We start from the raw sequence: 18,337 nt of genomic DNA on the forward strand, positions 1-18,337 counted from the left end.
AGAAGTTAGCTCATAGTCTGCATATGGTTATATCATAGTTGTAGTGTGATCCAAATCATCATTACAGAAAGACTTTGAAATTATTTGAGATGCACTGGATTATTTACACAGTATTAACATATATGTATTTTCAACATTTCAACACTACATTTTTTTAAAGATCACAGTTATTGTCAATACCCCTCGTCTTAAACCATTCATCTCATCTTTGGCAATAAGGCTAAATCAGACCTTGTTTTTGTTGTCAGAGAATACATACAGTAACCTTAATGTTAAGCATTTCCAATTAAGTAAACTAATCTTAACAGGAAGCAGGAACATATGATGCCCATTAACACAACCCTGAAGGCTTTCTGAGAAGAAGGCAAAGGGAGGTCAGAAGGGGACATGCTGCTTGCTGCTCGGAAGTGACCATGTGACTTTTGGAGACATAAAGAATTTTTTGTCAGCTGAGTTATCTTCCTGGTTCTGAGGTTACAATATGGCTTTTGTAGTCAAGCAGCACTGAAAGATCTAAGTCCCTTTGATCCCGCTTAATAGAGTTTGGTAAATGATCTCTGTATGGGAGCTCCGCCTCCTGCTCACACACACAAGCACACACAGGCTCACTTATGCTTGTACACATACATAAAGAATCGGACGGTCACACAGGTAAAAGCTCTTCTTGCGGATCGCTGAGCTGAGCGTTCGAGCAGAAAAGTAGAAAATTTGCTTCCTCTCACAAGACTACTCTGTGCTCACTGCAAATCCTGCTTTCGCTGTGCCGCTCTGGAGCAAACTAATTAGTGACACGCCATACATATAAGTATTTGCATTGTCATACAGGAACTAAATAACTAATGTCAATTTACAATGCATGATATTAAACTGCTGGGAGGTGCTATAGCTACATATTTGCCAAAGCAGTGGCCACAAAGCCATACGAATAAAAGGTCTGAAAGAGTGACTGGGGGAGCCACAGGGAGCCCGAGAGAGGGAGGGAGTTTGTCAGAGAGCATTTATCTGTGGTATGGTGATGACTCTTTTCCTCCGACCTCTCAGCAAACTAAGCGCTTCCTGCCTTTTGAGTACATGTCGCCAATTTTGTCCTCCAAAGTAAAGCACATGCAATGAATTACAACCGTTTTAAAGAGCTATCAAGAAACAAGAGAGAGCTGGTTAAAGGAGAGGAGGTGAGGAGGTTGAGGAGGATGAGGAATTTGAAGCTGCGTTCCTGGGAGAAAGAGGAGCGAGACGAGCAGAGAAAAGATAAACTGAGGAGAAGGAGCTAAGTCTTTGATCTTAGAGGGAGCAGAAAAGGCTGCCCCTGCCATTAGAAGCTGAGCGCAAGTTAATACTGAGTGACTGCACGATTAAGTCAACACTGACACCATCTATGATGACATTTGGCTGAAAGGCACAGAACTATCTATTAACTGTCTGATAATATGACAGCAAGGACAAATAAGGTCCCAGATGATTACAAACAGTGGAGGAGTTCAAATCAACACCAGATCTCAAACTGAAATTTATAAAAGAAACATAGGAGAGCCAAACCATTAGTCCAAAGTCCATTAAAGTTGAGCTTTTATTAAACTAAAGTAAGGTTGAAAAATATGTTGCCAAAAGGAGGGAGACACATGCTTATTAAACAATGGTTTGGCCATAAAACATGTAACTCATCTATAGGAGCCAGAGATCTTAAGTTGCACTTAAGTTGAAAACTGTTCTTCAGATGGTGTGAGCTGGGATTTGGAGGGAGAGGAAAAGGAGCCCTATTCTCTTTTGTAATGTAACAAAAAGTTCCATGAAACTGTAACAAAAACACAAAATTCTGGTGTTGAGATAATCAACAAAACCAAAAGTCACAGCCATGCTAGCAGCTCTGTAAAGCTTATACCCCTTTGACACCGAAATTAGTGGGTATATGCAGCTTTCTTCAAACAAAGGTTAATCCATCCAATCGTTTTCTGAGACATTTTACTCAAAGCAAAAATGTCAACCTGGTGTCCCAACACAAAAAGTAAGAGGGTCACCGAAGACATGAGGATATATTGTCTAGGAAGCCTCTTAAGCTGTTAGGGGGCCACGCCGACTGCAAAGGCCAAACCAAATGAGGTGGTCTGGTCCAAGGAGGATTTTCAGGATTGGTTTCACGGGCTTGTCCTTTCCTTGTAGCTGTTGTCTAACAACATATTGGCCAACAATTTGGCAGCAATGAGAAAGTTTTATGATGCAGCCCTTTAAATTCCAACAAACCTTTTGTCTTTATATAAAATTGTGCCAATGTGTAAGTTAGATTTAAATAGATATTTCACAGGACAAGGGAAAACTTCGACCTGCTGGTGGTGCGACATAAAAAGTCAGTGGTCCACCGATAGCTAAACTTTATACTATGGCAAACCATCCCATAGCTGTTGACATATTTCTGTCTGGTACAAAGTGGCAGAGAGATCAATACAGCTCTTCCAAGAGCCAAGTTGCTACCACAGCTAGAGATCAGAGTGGTTAATTTTAATATGTTTACTTTTCCACTCTTGTCTTTTGAGTTTAGCAACTTAAAACACATCAACAGAACAATATCTGGAAGCACTTAACTTACAGTTATCAGTTATTCAGTCATCGCATAAAATCTGCCCCTTTGTGATTGGCCCGATCGGTATGAGGATAGATTGAAATCTATCTGAATGAGAGGGAGCTAGACCCATCTTAAAGAGCAAATTAACCTGACCTCCCTGATTGGTCTGATGGTATCATTGTTTTAAATATAAGAATTTAACCTATCCCTGTCATCATAACCTTTCATCTGAAGGGTAATACAAATCAGACACGGCAGACTTTCCCACAAGTAGCATCTGAACTCTCCATCTATATGGTGCCATTGTCATCTGTTGCAACATTGTTCCATGTAAATCTCTATAAGTGTGACCTTGATCCCCAGGGAAGGGTCAGCTTGACCTCCATGCCAGCTATGGATCAGTGGCCTTTTCTATGTGCTCCCAGTGGATCGATTTCAACTGGAAAGAGACAGGTGCTCAGCTTGACATGCAATGTCTGGACAGATTCAGAAAAGGTCACGCAAGATGCCAGTCTCCCTGGGAATGCAAAAATGTCAGGGTACTCTTGACTGTTTTTCACTTTTTTACATAATTGAATTCCACTCAACTGGAACGTCCCCTCGCCCGAACTGGTGCTGTCGGGTACAGTGCCAACAAAGAAAATTATAGGCAGGTGTGAGAATGTTTGTATGTGGTCTTTCATAGCCAGCACTGACTCATTCCTCCCCATTGTAATGGATGGTACATAATAGCACAACTTTAAAAAGCTTAGTAAAGTGCTGCTTACTTACATATGCAATATTAAATGTGTATGTGTATGCAAAATCTTCAACCACTCCTTGGGAGACCAATGAATTTAAAAAACATGCACACACAACCTTGTACTTCTATCATATTGAGAACTTTCATTGGCATAGTATATTTCATAGCCCCTTACCCTAGCTATAACCATCACAACTACATACCTGACCCTAATCCTTACCCTAACCTAAACCTGAGTCTAACCCTTACCCTACAAACAAGTCATAACTCCTACAAATCCCATTGAAATTGGTTCCGAGTGAGGACTGGCCAAAATGTCCTCACTTTCTCAAAATGTAATCACTTCACAAGGTAGGGTCTCAAAATGGTCCTCAAGGATATCTGTACAATTAAACACACACACAGTTGTGAGGACAATCCCTCACTTTAATGTGAAATTTTAAATAACTTGTTTCTGCTCTGATGTTCCTTTTTTCCTTCTCTGTTCTCTCCAACTCACCCTTTCTGTGGGCCGGTTCAAGGATTAATCCTGTAGTAATGCCTCTAGCATGTGTCTGTGTGCATGTGTGTTTGCTTGCTCTACGTGGACAGAAACATGGAATTAAGTATGTTACTCTTTTGTGTCTGAAGGAGGGAGTGAAGCAGTGATAGGGACTGTATACAGAATTAGCAAAGGTCTTCCTCTGTTATTTGCACGAGGAGAGCTATGAAAAGTTGACAAGAATGTGTTGTATAACGTTCAAGAATTCCAGACCTGGGCTGATGACTTAAAAAGAAGGGGGCCGGCAGGATTAAGGGACTTGCCATGTTTCCCTGACCTGCCTCTCCCATCTTCCCAGTGCTGCAGCAATAGTAAGAAACATCTCAACAGCCATCTCTTGTGGAAGAGGCTGGGCAAGACAGCACTAGCCCCTGCTTCCTGTGCTGCAGGCTGCAGCTTTGTCAGATGCCTGCCCAGGAGAAGCCATTACTCCAGAGCTCGTCTGATAGCTTGGACACACATGGGGGTGTGTTCGAGGAGGGTGCCAGAGGCAACACAGACCAGTAGTCTCATATCGCCATAAAGGAAGGAGATGGCAGAAAAGCAATAGCAAACAAGTTGATCTGATGAACATATGGGAATACAGAAGACAAACATGTCTTGACTGTGGGCCACATAAAACAATATGAATACTTCCATTGAAAGCAGTGAGCATGTTATGTTGTTATATGCTGGATTTCAAGCCGACGTCTGACCCTGAGTGTCCTCCATTTCTACACAAACAGCACTTAATTGCTCTTCTTTAACCTTCACTGTGGTGAAGCAGACCAAAATTGTGAGCTTATAGAGATTTGATTCATTCCTTAATGTAACTGCCAACATCACTAAGTGCCAGAGAGGATGTATAGGGAAATTACTCTGCTGCTGTGTGTGTTGAGGTCTCATATGGCGTCCATACCAGTTTACATGGCAGAGCTTTGCATGGTAGACATAGTTGCTGTGCATGTAAACAGGGCACTGCAGCAAAACTTAGAGCATGATCCCTTCCCGTCTTACTGTTACTATACCATAAAAGTCAGACCTCAGTGAGTGCAGCTGCTTGCCAAACTGGAAATTAGTTCCAGATTCATTAGCAAGCAAATAACTGGAGGACAATAAAGTGATAGCAAAGCACTAACTTGAATGTGAAACTTTAGCAATAAACATTAACTTAAAACCCATATGCAGCCATTTTACAGAAAATATGTTTCTGTCCATGTTACAAATCATCCCCACACAGATCATGGGATACATATCAAACTATGCCCCGAAACTGGACAAAAATCATTTGAAAGCTTATCTAATAAAAAATATTTGCATGAGTGAAACAAATTTTTGAACAATTGCATAATGTTGCAAAATCCCAAATAACCCAGTATGAAACATGTGATGCGACTGTACTTTAGCGACGAGCAAACAGAGTAAATGCCCTACCCTCCAGGATCCCAACTTTTTTTCCAGACTATCAGTTTTGGCTTTTCAGATCAGCAGGACAACGCTGCCAATAATTACGTGATTTGCACGTTGACCTGACGATTAGCCCTTTCAAAACTCCAGTTTGAATGTTTCAGATATAAGTGCAACAATTTTCAGATCACCCTTTACAAAGATTCAAACCCAAAAAACAAAAGCAATTGGGAGAACAGTGAAAATACTTTTTTTTTAGCTTATCAAAATATTATGCAAGGCTTTCAATCATGCAAAATCTTTTTTCTTAAATTTCAAACATTCCAACAGTTTCAACCTTTTTTTCGAGTATGGTATGATTTATCCCACAGCCAATTGCTCCACACTGTATATCAAATCCTCCAAAAGCTTGATGGATTTTGGGACACGATCAGAGAACATTGAGTAACCCCAAGCAAACCAGAAATATGAGCAAAATATTCCAGTATTTACTGACACAACAGAGTTAAAAGGAGTTGATATGAAACTAAAGAAACTCCAGGCTATTGCACACACTTCAGGAAAAACATTCAAAATCTATTTGTCCCAGGTACAGACTGTGCACAGCAGTGAGCCCAGCAATGTAAAGCAGCGAGGAGCCCCAAGGAGCCTTGGACAGGATGTTATCTCATCCAGGGAGATAGGAAGTATGTACAAAAAAATCTAGAGGGAGGGGGAGGAGAGGGCCCATTTGGGAAGTGCAGAGTAAACAGTCTCGGTTTTTAATCATCCCGGCTCACGTTCGGAACTGGACTCGCTTTGATGTTCTCCCTCAGCGCCCCCCCCTCCGCCCTCCCATCCCTCGATCCCCAACGGCTGTGGTGAGGGCCAGCCAGGGGGGAAACATGCAGAAAGTGTCCTCGGACAGTCGAGGGAGGCACACAGTGTCTTGTGGGACACCGAAAAGGGAGATGAAAGAATGCAAAGTGCAGAGTTAACTGGTGTTCAGTCAATTGCTAGGCCTGCCTTAATTATAGCTGGTGTATTTAAGTGAGCTCTCAAAGGTCAATGCAAAATTTCAAAGTACAAAGCTACAAAAATACGACGTGAGGTAGAAAAGAAAAAGTCAAAACGTCAAAAAGTCAAAAAAGATTAACAATTGACAATCCTTTAGAGTTTGAAGTTATCCCTCAAGCCTTTGCACTTCTCTTGTACTTGTATTTGTCCAAATAGTTCTGGCCAGACCCCAGCCAGAGTTCCAATCAACGTGTTCATTCAGAGGACAGGGCAAACTTCCAGGGAGATCACAGTTTTAATAGATCAGAGGGAAATGCGCACCAAAGCAAAGCCTCATCGCTTGAATACACAGAAGGAGACTCTTTCCTACACCCTCTACTTTGAGTTTTTACCTTACATGCATTGCCAAACAGGATTACAACAATACCTCGTGGTAAGAGCAACAGCTCCTGCTCTACCTTTAGAAAACGTTAGACTTCCCAAATTAAATTTAGACGAACAAGTTGCTAAAATGCCAAGTAACTGTAGCATATCAAAACGGGTTGCCATGCTTCATCATGGTCCAGAGTAAAATCTGTAGACGAAACCAGACGAAACTACAGCCCCACAATAGACATCTAGAGCTTTGGTTTCATGGTTATTATGAGGCATTAATCGGCTGGACAGTTTTATCACAGTGGAGAGATCGTAATCTGTAATTGAAAGGGGACATTGTGAGGCAGAGTATATATGTATGGAACTCCACCTTCTTTACAGCCTTCAACCCCCTCGTCCACTGGAAGACAAGAACATTAAAGCAGAGCAGCTTGCTGAGGCAATGAGGACCTGTTCGAACAGGCCTGCCCTGCACAAAGAGCATCCTGCAGCACAACACCACCTCTGTGCACTGTGGGAAGAGAGAGTTGGAACAAACTATACCTTCCTAACCTTGAACAGAACCACAATCACTGGTCTGACTTAGAGAAACAAGAAGCAAAGGTTCAGACATAACCAACTCTGCTGACATTTTAGCCTGCAAAAAGAAAAAAAGGGGAAAAAAAGGGATCTTATCAGAGGAGGATTAGACTGTCGCCATTCTGACGGTGGTATAGATGAAAGTATTAACTGGCCCTGTTGCACTTTCCTTCACACCTACAGGGGACTATGTGCAGATATCACTTCTACAATCTTGATCAAGTCTCATCAACCATATGCCAGCTTAATATGCACTGTATCTTAGTATGTACAGTATATTGCTGAAGCGTTCTTCTGAGACCTGGTGGAATTGGGTTAATATCTTTTTGACAATTTACAGAAAATGTGTATTTTGTCATTCAGATCTTTACAAAAACTGAGGGAAATTTAAAGAATTCTGGATATCCCAGAAGTGTGTCTGATCTCAGCTGCTCAGTGTTTCAGCTCAACAACATGTTTCCAAGATACCACACAGGCCCATTAAAGTTGTATTTTTTTAACTGGAGAAGCAAACAGCACCAACGTTTCACCATCCCTAATACTGGGCTTTCTCTGTGGGGAAGCCATGTAAATCCTTATCAATTACGGCAAACTGAAGCATCTGGCTCACCATTCACAAAACCTCCCACACCTTGTGAGTGAAGAGAGACAAGATCCTACAGTGCCGCGTATCTGTCGTCCTGTTTCTTTGGAAACAGCAAATAAATTGACGCAAGCGGCTTTATGGCCGAGGACCCATAATCCACTCCTGAATCCTAAACATGCACAGTGAATAGACTACATACTTAACAGTCACATGGCAGTGACATGCTGTTTTTAAAATGGTGTAGGAAAAGAAAACAAGTTTGGTTAAGTTATATGTTTATATGGGTTTAAACATGATTTGCGGTGTTGATTAATATTCCTCGACCACACCTTGGTATCAAAAAAGGTTGGAAGAACATTGCAAGTCATAAATAGTAGAAAACAAAGCTGTCGCCTCAGTAAAGATACACCTACGAAAGTTGGCAACCTTAATCAAACCCTAAGTAAAAATAGACTGAAAACAAACTAACCTCAATAACAGCTGTGTGTCATCACTATTGTTCAAGGAATTTAGATATTCTGTCATCACACGCTGAGGGCTGAGTGGAAAGGGTAGTACTGTGTACTGTAACCCATAGTCACTGCTGTATTTTGATAGCATAGAGCAACAATTCAGGTGTTAACATCATCTAGCTCTAATCAGACAGTGGATTGCTGTGTAAACAGCCTTTTTTTGCTTAGAGAAACATGTGGCGCCAAGAGTCACTCCACAGAGGGATGGATACACTGAAAGACAGAACAGTCTTGGAGCAAAAACTAAATGTCAAATTGATGCTTATTACATAGAGCCCCAATAAAATGGGATTTTAATATTGAATTATGTCTCCCCAGTTGGCATCGAACAGCAGTGATGGGAGTAGGGACGAGTCCAGTGGATCTCTTGACAGTTCAATATTTGTTAAATACTCTACCATGAGAGAACAGTCTAGTAATAATAAACTGATCTGTGCACAGTCTCTGTTAGGTGTCCACACAGAGGAACTTAAGTCAAACACATGATCAACTCTAAACCAGGTGTGCACCCCCACCCTGTATGTACCAACAGCCTTCAGGAATCGACTTTTCAGGTGTTTGGACATTAATAAAGTGTGAGGATGAGAAACCGTGTTGTGATCACACATAGTAGATCCCCCCTTGAGACGTCTTACCTGCATTAGTTTCCCATCCGCGTAGCCGGCACTTCCTCCCACGAACACCCCCTCCAGGGTGATGGGCTTCCCCGTCGGCTCGTTCTTCAGCAGTGTCACCTTGATGACCGCTCGGAGGGCCGGCCGCTCGGACTCCAGGCCCGGCTGGCCCAGCACCACCTGCAGGGCCGCCATGAGCAGCCACGGCCAGAGCCCGGCCAGGCGCCGCTGGGGGACGGTCATGGCCTCGGCTGCAGCGGCGGTGCCCGGCCGCACATGGTGGACTTCAAAGCAGGCAAGCACCGCGGATCAAAACAAGACAAATATGTACACACGTCCCACTTCTTCTTTTCTGCCTCGGCGACTACTGCGAAGTAGATGCGATCCAAGCGTTTACAGCTGGAGGACTGCCAGCATAACTCAAAGTCATAACTCAAACTCCCATTCAGCACCAGAGTTAATATTCAAACTGTACAGGGTGCAGAAGTGCGCGTCGCTCAGTGCCCACATGGAGCCGGCCGCATCGTCCCCGCTACACGGATCCGTTCCCTGATTTAACAGCGAACTTTTATCCAGTGTCATTAATGTGGGTGACGGAGCAGTGCACGCACACATGCACCGTGAAGACGCGTCGTGTTGGGTTAGGAGCTTGAGGTTTGCACTGGTTTCCAGCAGACGCACAACGAATGTCCTCATGTGGAACGCGTTGGCCTCACGCTTCAACAAGTATCCTTTACGCAGGAGGAGGAGGAGGGCAGGTCCCGGCAAACAGCGATGCGTCGATCTTCACCCGTGTCCCGACTGCTGCGTGTTATTGAGCGTTATTAAAAAAAAACAGTGCGCACCGGCCGCTGTTCCGCGCGGTCACGTTTGCGGACCGGACACGAGTTGACAAACGGCGTCAGAAGGCAGCTCGTCCCGGCGGCGCCACATTTTCTAGATAAATCCAGAGAAAACGAGAGAGGCTTGAACTTCAAAGGCTTGGTTACAGGTTGCCGCCGGAAACTCGTGAGGCGTGTTGACCCACAATGGAGAGACAGAGGGTCCGATTCAACTTTTACAACCATGGAGAACTAGAAGAATAAAACCCCTCGCAGTCAGTACATCGTAGTAGCAGATGGACAGTGGACTCACTTGATTTATATCTTAGTAACTACGCTGACCCCTGAATCAGAGCCATCCACTCTCCATTTTAACCTGCTCACTGCCAAAAACAAAGAGAACACGGGAGGAGGAGGAAAAAAAGGACATTCCCGAGTTCAGCGGCTCCGCTGCGCTGAGAGAGAGAATTGGATCCGATCCTCCAGAGGACAGAAAATGAGTCGCTTGTCAAAACAATCTTCAGCGAGAACGGAGAAGAAACTCTGGAGGAAACAGTGAAGTGGAAGTTCTCCAAACTCCTCGTGATTCCCAAGTTGATCAAGTGGAGAGACGCAGTGTGCAGTAATCTCTCTCTCTCTTCTCTCTCCCTCTCTCTCGGGAGCCCATTGACGGCCTCTACCTGCTCACTGTCCTGATGCCTTCATGTGTTGTAGGAGTTTGGGACTTCTTAAAAAAAAGGAACTCGACCATTAAAGTAACAATTCGTTTGTAAAGGTCTGAGAAAACATCTGAATCGATTGTGATGCTGGTTGTTCCTATATGCTTCTGACAGGGATGCAAAGTGAGACTCAGAGCTGAAATTCGCCTTCTCTGTCTCAAGTCAAACTTACTTCTTACGGGCTGCAGGCTGCGTCACATAACACTGAAGTCCAACAAGAAAAACAAAAGTTGTAGAAATATAATAATGGAGCTTCGGAGTAGCACATGAAGGCAACATTAAATGCGGAGGGAGGAGCAGCAGCGCGGAGCAAGAACTAGTGAGTGGCTCCCTCTAGCGTCCAGATTCCTACACAACCACCATAGGTCTCCTGTACCCAGCTGTCAACAAGACATTAGGCAATACACATAAAAACCACGCACCAACTGATGATCGAATCTATATTTCATTTATTTACAATACTTTTACACTCGTGCCTTTAAAACCAAGCAATTAGATATTTGAAAACACAGCAGCTACAATAGATATATTAATATGCAACTAATAACAACTTAATTAAAGTCCTCACACTGATCAGAACAGATCCTAACATGTTGAGATCTAAAATAAGCAGCGTATCTCCAGCGGTTGCGGGCCCTGCTCAGGCGTGATCCATGGGGGAAGTGTCTGCAGAGACAGGGAAACACAAGCAGACAGTATCAGTCATTATCGTGGTGTGATTTACATCAATAGTAGCATGACAAAAGCCCAATATATATATATATAGATGGAAATTATTAACCATTATGCAAGCAGTTTGGAAAAGTGAGCTACCTCAGATTTTTTAAGTTTTAAAGAGGAATTTCAAACCACAAGCTTCAATACTGATACACACACACACAGGATACAATATATAATAATTCTGAAGATATAAAATCACTTAATGACAAAGAAACGTAGCTGAGGCTTTTATAGGATATATTTGATAGGATATTAAATAGTCTAAGCATCAATTTTATTATAAATAACTAATTAAAAAGAAAACACAAATACAAGGGAATATATGGAAATAATTTAACTTCAAAATTGTATTAACTTTTTCCCCACCTTCGGTTTCGCCACCTTGATCCTCTATGGGTGTATTCACAGTGTGACCAACTCGAAGCTTGACCCTCTTGCGTGAAGCGCTACTCCTCATTGTGCGAACAAGTTCTGGACAGCTTTTCTGGAACTTGCTGTTTCTGAAGTAGCGAAACTTCCCCTTTCCATGGTTAGCAATAATACCATCTACAGCCTCTTTGGATGGTTTTCGGAAATTGTACCAGTACAGCTGACTGATAAAACTGGACAATTTTATGGTGCTGATGGTGGTGCTGCTGCTGTCGGTGGTGATGCCGGTGGTGCTGATGGTGGTGCTGCTGCTGTCAGTGGTGATGCCGGTGGTGCTGATGGTGGTGCTGCTGCTGGTGGTGCTGCTGCTGGTGGTGCTGCTGCTGTCGGTGGTGATGCCGGTGGTGCTGATGGTGGTGCTGCTGCTGTCGGTGGTGATGCCGGTGGTACTGATGGTGGTGCTGCTGCTGATGGTGGTGCTGCTGCTGTCGGTGGTGATGCCGGTGGTGCTGATGGTGGTGCTGCTGCTGTCGGTGGTGATGCCGGTGGTGCTGATGGTGGTGCTGATGGTCTGCCCCTTGATGAGGTTCATGTCGATGATAATCACCTCGCCCAGACTGTCCCAGTAGATAGCCTTATTCTCTGGGTTACTCATCAAGTCCCAGAGTTTTCCGGGGAAAAATTGATGAAGGTTATCCCCTAAATGTCCACTAGCATCCATGCCGTTGACTCATATGTAGATCTGGAAGTGGGGGTGAAACTAATTAACATGGGCTTATCAGGTCAAATGCCAGCAATGAGCTTTAGTTAGCTTATAATCCAACACAATACACTAACTACCAATCCTACAGATAACTATGTATAGCGAAATTTAGCGCAGATGCTACACCTTCAAAACATTGAGGAGTGGTTTACGGTTAAAAAACAATACAATATTGCCCATTCTCCAGCATAGAGTGAAATAAAAGTGTAAGATTTAAACACAGAGTGAATTCACCTACCTTGAAATAACCATGGGTCCTGGGTAGGGATGGGTATCGTTTGGTTTTTATCCGATACCGGCTCCTAACCGATACTTTTAAAACGATACCGGTGCCTAAACCGATACTTTTTTCAAAAAAGTGCACAAAACGATGCTTGACTAAGAATGGCTTTTTTTATTGCCAAATATATTAACTGTTTAAAGTAGATTATAAATATAAATAAATACAAAACCGTTTTTAACTTAAAACTATGAATAACATACAAACTGTTAACAAAAGTTTACACTATACTTAAATAAATAAAAATAAATACAAAACACACACACTCTGACTCGTGACTCTGACTTCGGTGCCTGAGCCAAATGAAGACTGACGCCGGGTTTACACCGGGCGCTGAAGCGTCGCGTAAGCGCAGCGCCATGCCTTAAATAACATCCCATCTCCCATCCACTCCCATGTTAATCCTCTGTGCCGGTCGCACAGGACGCTGAAGTGCAGCGCTGCGCCAAGGCTGCCTCGCGCAGTGCAGCGATCGTTTCGGCGTCGAGTCTATTTTTTGCGCTTGACGCGAGCGTATCGCTGCAGGAAACACACTGAAAAATGATTTTAAACGATATTGATGACATATTTTATATGATATAAATGATCAAATATGCAACCCATAGTTTGTATTCCCCTTCTGTTGTCCTGGAGTTTTCAATTTTACCGATCACATTATTAAATGTCCCCCTCTGCCCCCACTACAGCCACACAAGCAGTCATAAAGATAAAAAGAGAGAGAGGGGGGGGAGGGGGGGGGGGAGGCTACGTACTCTCCCCATAGGCTTGAGTGGGGAATACGTAATTTACCCTCGACACCCGACATTGAACAGAGCAAACAGCGGAGAAGTTATTGATGATGGATGACATTAAATTAATAATTGAAGTGGAGAAGTAGTACAGTGAGCTGTATGATCCTCGGCACATGTTGTATAAAGACAACATTAAAAAGGACAAATGCTCGGAAGCTGTTGCAGTTAATGACAAATATCAGCTGTATGTGTGATCACGGAGAGGAATCGCAGGATGACCTCCGCGCACTGCATGAAAAGAAGCGTTTATGTCAATCTGTGTCGCAGAGAAGTGTTGGCACATCCTTCGGTTAACGACTTTCACACGTATCTGCAGGCAGCAAAGGAAACGCTCAGGGTTCCTGCAGTTGTCAAGCCTGTGAGCTGTTGAGATTTGACCCCCCTGCTCCAACTCCTAGAGGACGCTTTCACATGCAAATGACAATGCTCTGAGCTTCACAAATGCAAATCAGTTTCCCTGAGAGCAGATAACACCAATGTGTAAGAGGCACCAACAAACTATCTGGCTGAGTAAACCAGGCTTAAAATAAATATTAAACCTGAAATTTTAAATTGTTCTTAAGTAAGTAAGTGTGCTATAATGAATTATATTGTATACCGCGAACAAAGGTCAATGCAGTCAAAAGAAATGAAACAATGCACTTATTTGAAATTTTTATTGTCATCCAAAACAATCCTAAATCTCAACAACTGTACAGAGTGGCATGATTACAGTCACTTTTTCAATTGTGCTGGTTAAATGCACAGAGGAAGTGTTAACCACACCTCTACCAGCAAATAAATGATGCTGGGTATGATCATCTGTGCCCTGTAAGCTCCAAACTTCTACTGGCTTTCCATAAAAATATCTGTCCTCCCAAAATACTGGCATTAAATTCACATGTCAATGGCAAACTAAGCTGTTCCATGAATTATAAATGGTACCTTTTCACCACTACTTTCAAAATTGCTATGAAACATTCATTGATTTAATGATTTATTTTTTCAGTGTAATATTTAATCCCCCATGGACTGCACAGTGACAAAACACAGCAGCCGGCTGTTTGGCTACAACATACATCTCCACTCAGTTTGATTATTATTTTAAATATAAAGAAGACACAATATAGAGCTTAAATTCCTTCATAATTTGAACTTCAATTGTCTAATTGTTGTTATTAAACTTTCTCAGTATTCCATTAAAACAGTCAACACTTTTATCCAAAGCGACTTACAATAAGTGCATTCAACTATAAGGTTACGAACACAGAACAGCGTGAATCATGTGTGTAAATGTACTAAAAACCACAAAAAATAAACCTGGCCTCAGTCACATGCTCATCCCATATGAAGTAACCGCTGCTCACGTCACCCGCTCGCGTCATCAGCTGATGGCCTCGTCCAATCACAGCCTCGTAAACACAGTGCAGCAGCGTCGAGTGTCCCGCAGACAGGAAGCGCGTCGTGTTTAGCTTGTCCCGTACGAGTGACTCTGTTTTCGGGGTAAATAACTTGCTGAAGTCGACACGACGCTGTTCCCTGGAGGAGAAGATGAGTGCGTGGGAAGCAGAGCCGCGGGCCCGGTGTGGACGAGTCGAAGCGGAGAAGACGGAAGCACAGTCCCTGAGTTAAGGTGAGAGCTAAACGGAGCCGACATGCTAACCACTAAGCTAACCCTACATCTGAAAGCATGTCCGCCACTCTTTGGGATAGCGAGAAAGTTGCTAAAATACGAATACATCATCAAGTGCTGGAGCAGATCTAGTGCATGTGTAAATATGTATGAATTACTTAGATGTAACAGTTTGTTCTCGTTAAGTTTTTTCATCAACGTGACTTTTTTCTGTATGTTTTCACAGCCTCACTGAATGTGTTTACAGCTGATTGAAGCGGGACAGATGACATGGATCCATCCTTCCACAGCCAGGAGCGCACCGACCTGTGTCCCACACTTCATATAAGACTGGAAGCTACACTGATCTCACAGCTACACACCACAGACGTCTACACACTGGAGAAGAGTCCCACAAAGAAGTCATGACCCAGAGGCTGCAGAGAAACATTTCAAGCCTCATCTGAGTTTTTGTACAATATTTTTGCTGTATGTAAATAAAGCTTTCACTCCACATATACCTTGTTCACATTTGTTCCCTGTACAATATGTTCACCTATAACATCAAGCATCACATGAATGTTTAGTTTTAATTAACTGCAGTGCTTTTGGTAAAGGCTTACTTATAAATAATAATAAATATTAATATATACATTTTTATTATAAATATTGTGTGGGAGGGGCTTACCCCACGTGCGGAATGCTGTGACCCCACGTGTGCACTGCAATGACCCATAAGGTGACCAATAGCAACACTTCTACCAGCCGATCACGAGTGACATTAGTTTCAAGGGTCTGTGGTTTCCTCCAATGGTGAGTAGAGAGAGGTTCTAGCCAGCGGCTGGACTCCGATTCATATGCTAATTAGATCACACGTCGCGATCGGTCCGCGAGGCACAGCGAGCCCCCCCGCGGCTCTCTCCTTTGTTGTCCAAATCCCCCTTAAGGTCCGCAAACGCCGATAGACCCACCTTGTCTTCACTGGCGAACGCCGAGGTAACATCATGGAAACAGTTGGTTACAGCAGGGGATTAGGCCTGTCCGTAGAGGTTCACTGTGACAATAATACTGCTTTTCGTCTAGTGGGAGAAAAGTGTGTTTGTTGTGACCAGCCTGGCGCCTGCGCACTAGCGATCTACGCGGCGCTTACGCGAGGCTTCAGCGTCCTGTGTAAACCCGGCGTGAGGGTCGCTTTTCCATCACTCGGAGACCCCCGTGTCTCCGCGGTTGGGGCTGTCGCAGGCAGGCTTCAGCCCCCCTTCGTCCCCCTAAAATGCGGTCGCTTTTATGAAACATTTCTCGGTGTGGTCTTCGCTCCTTCCGCCCCGAGCCTTTCCAAGCCGACCCGGAGCCCGTCGCGGCGCACCGCCACGGAGGAAATGCTGCCGGTGGGGGGGGCCAGCCAGCACGGAGACAAGAGTCTGTCAACCGGCAACCGGGCCCGTGAAGGAAGGAGCGGAAGTGTGAGGAGTCGGGACGAGCGGAGACCTCAGGCTTCAATTGGCTCAGGCACCGAAATGAGGCACCGAAATCTCCGTTGCATTTCGGTCCAGGTAGGTGCCGGTTGGAAACGGTTCTCGGTACCCAACCCTAGTCCTGGGTAGCCATGTCAGAAGCCCATTCTCCATCATGTGATGCCACATGGTTCAGTGGTAAAAAAAAATTACAATCATAAAAGAAATCCTGAAATGTGCTTCCGGGGTGTTGCACATTGGGATAGGTTATTTGAAGACTTTTTTGCATAGATAATCAAAAATATTTTTCTCAATATACAGATACTACTATTTATAACAGGTTAACTCAAGTCTTTCCCACATGTGGGAACAGAGACAGGCAGATACTGGGCAGTTTCAGCATTAAAACATGTGGTGAAGATTGGCTTTCCATGGTTCGCACAGGTCACGCACTTGACGATACTCCTGCGCAGCAGTTGCTTGGAGATACTGGTCCAGTTGGTAAAGGTGCATCAAGACTGTGAGCCCTGCTCAGGCGTCGTGGTGGGGCTGAGGTTCCAGTGTTGTATCCTGATCCATGGGGCCTGGTGGGGAAGTGACTGCAGAGACAGGGAAACACAAGCGTATCAGTATTATCAGTATATATATATGTATATACATGGTATATGCAGCAATCCTGAGATTAAATTCAATACTTTTCAAGACCTTTTTCAAGACCCTTCGAATATTTTTCAAGACCCCAGCGCCACTAGGAGCTGTAACCGGTTACATCTACATATAGTGGAATCCATCTGGATGCTGGATCATGATCTTGCTGGCTGCTGACCAGATACTATGATTGCAGCAGGACTGCTTGATATATAGTATCGAAGTTATCGTTCAAAATGTTAACACTCATCAATGCTGCTAAAAACTTTAATCCTGATGATGTTTTCCTACACTTGACATCTATTGCACTTCTGTCCGTCCTAGGAGAGGGATCCTCACATGTGTCTCTGAGGTTTCTACGTGTTTTTACACCTTGTTCAAGCCCTTTGAGACAAACTGTGATTTGTGAATATGGGCTATACAAATAAAATTTGATTGATTGATTGACATCGGCGACACAATTGAGTTTGAGATTGCAAAATTAAATTAAGTTTGCCAGAACTTCTATGTAGCACTGTATCAACACAACAGAATTCATATAGGCCGGGAGGGAATAAATCTCAAAAGAATAAATTTAGTTACTAAGCCAAAAGGCATAATTTATTTAAAACAATAACATGCTCACTCACTCACTCACACATACAAACAACAGTGTTTCCCACAGGATTTGTAGAGATCATGGTGGATGGACCCTGGACCCCCTTGGAAGAGGATATAGTACATTTTAAAGTAAAGATGCATCAATCTGGTCCACTTTGAGAGACAAATTAAGAGGCTAGATTGAAATTAATATGGCAGTCAGAATCTACTTGTGGTGTGAGAAACACTGCACAGACACACTGAGCAGTAACTGGTTCAGTCAACTCTGCAATAGGCACTTTTATAATACTTTAAATAATAAAACTATTTTGCAGCATAAATCATATCAACATTGTCACTGATATAATGCTACAACTTTCTCAAAAAGAGCCACCATGTGGCATGTCTTTAGTGCAACAAAGTGTTTAACTGACATACACAAGAAAACTAGTCTGGTATCTCACCTGAAGGAAATTACAATCTGCGCCATTCTCCCAGTATTATGATATAATAATAGAACTCAGAAATGTACGCGTGTAAACTTTGAACATGGACAAAACTAACTGAGCTGTGGTAGTGCTCACTCCTTACAATTATGATTCACTGGACAGGCGAGAGAGGGGTTTTACACTCCTGCGCGCAGCGGTGGCGTGGCGACGTCACTCTGACGTCTGTACAAGTTGAAGCGGCGACAACTGAGTTAACGTTAGCAAC

The 18,337-nt window shown here is 43.4% G+C and overlaps 1 protein-coding gene and 1 long non-coding RNA gene across 3 annotated transcripts in view; one reads left to right on the forward strand and one right to left on the reverse strand.

Annotated features, from left to right (window-relative positions):
* LOC133019310 (E3 ubiquitin-protein ligase RNF43) overlaps positions 1-10,396 on the reverse strand; it is a 78,985-nt gene extending 68,589 nt beyond the window's left edge. For both annotated transcript variants that reach the window (XM_061085740.1, XM_061085739.1), the window contains exon 1: positions 8,910-10,396. In XM_061085740.1, the coding sequence (XP_060941723.1) occupies positions 8,910-9,131 (222 nt within the window). In that variant the 5' untranslated portion in view covers positions 9,132-10,396. The remainder of the gene's footprint in view (positions 1-8,909) is intronic.
* Positions 10,397-14,597: 4,201 nt separating this feature from the next.
* Positions 14,598-15,460, forward strand: LOC133019925 (uncharacterized). Its single transcript, XR_009682896.1, has 2 exons — positions 14,598-14,963; positions 15,190-15,460. It is a non-coding gene; the product is annotated as an uncharacterized LOC133019925 (long non-coding RNA).
* Positions 15,461-18,337: the final 2,877 nt, after the last annotated feature.

The sequence above is a fragment of the Limanda limanda genome, chromosome 14 (genome assembly GCF_963576545.1).
Source record: "Limanda limanda chromosome 14, fLimLim1.1, whole genome shotgun sequence".
Taxonomy (NCBI): domain Eukaryota; kingdom Metazoa; phylum Chordata; class Actinopteri; order Pleuronectiformes; family Pleuronectidae; genus Limanda; species Limanda limanda.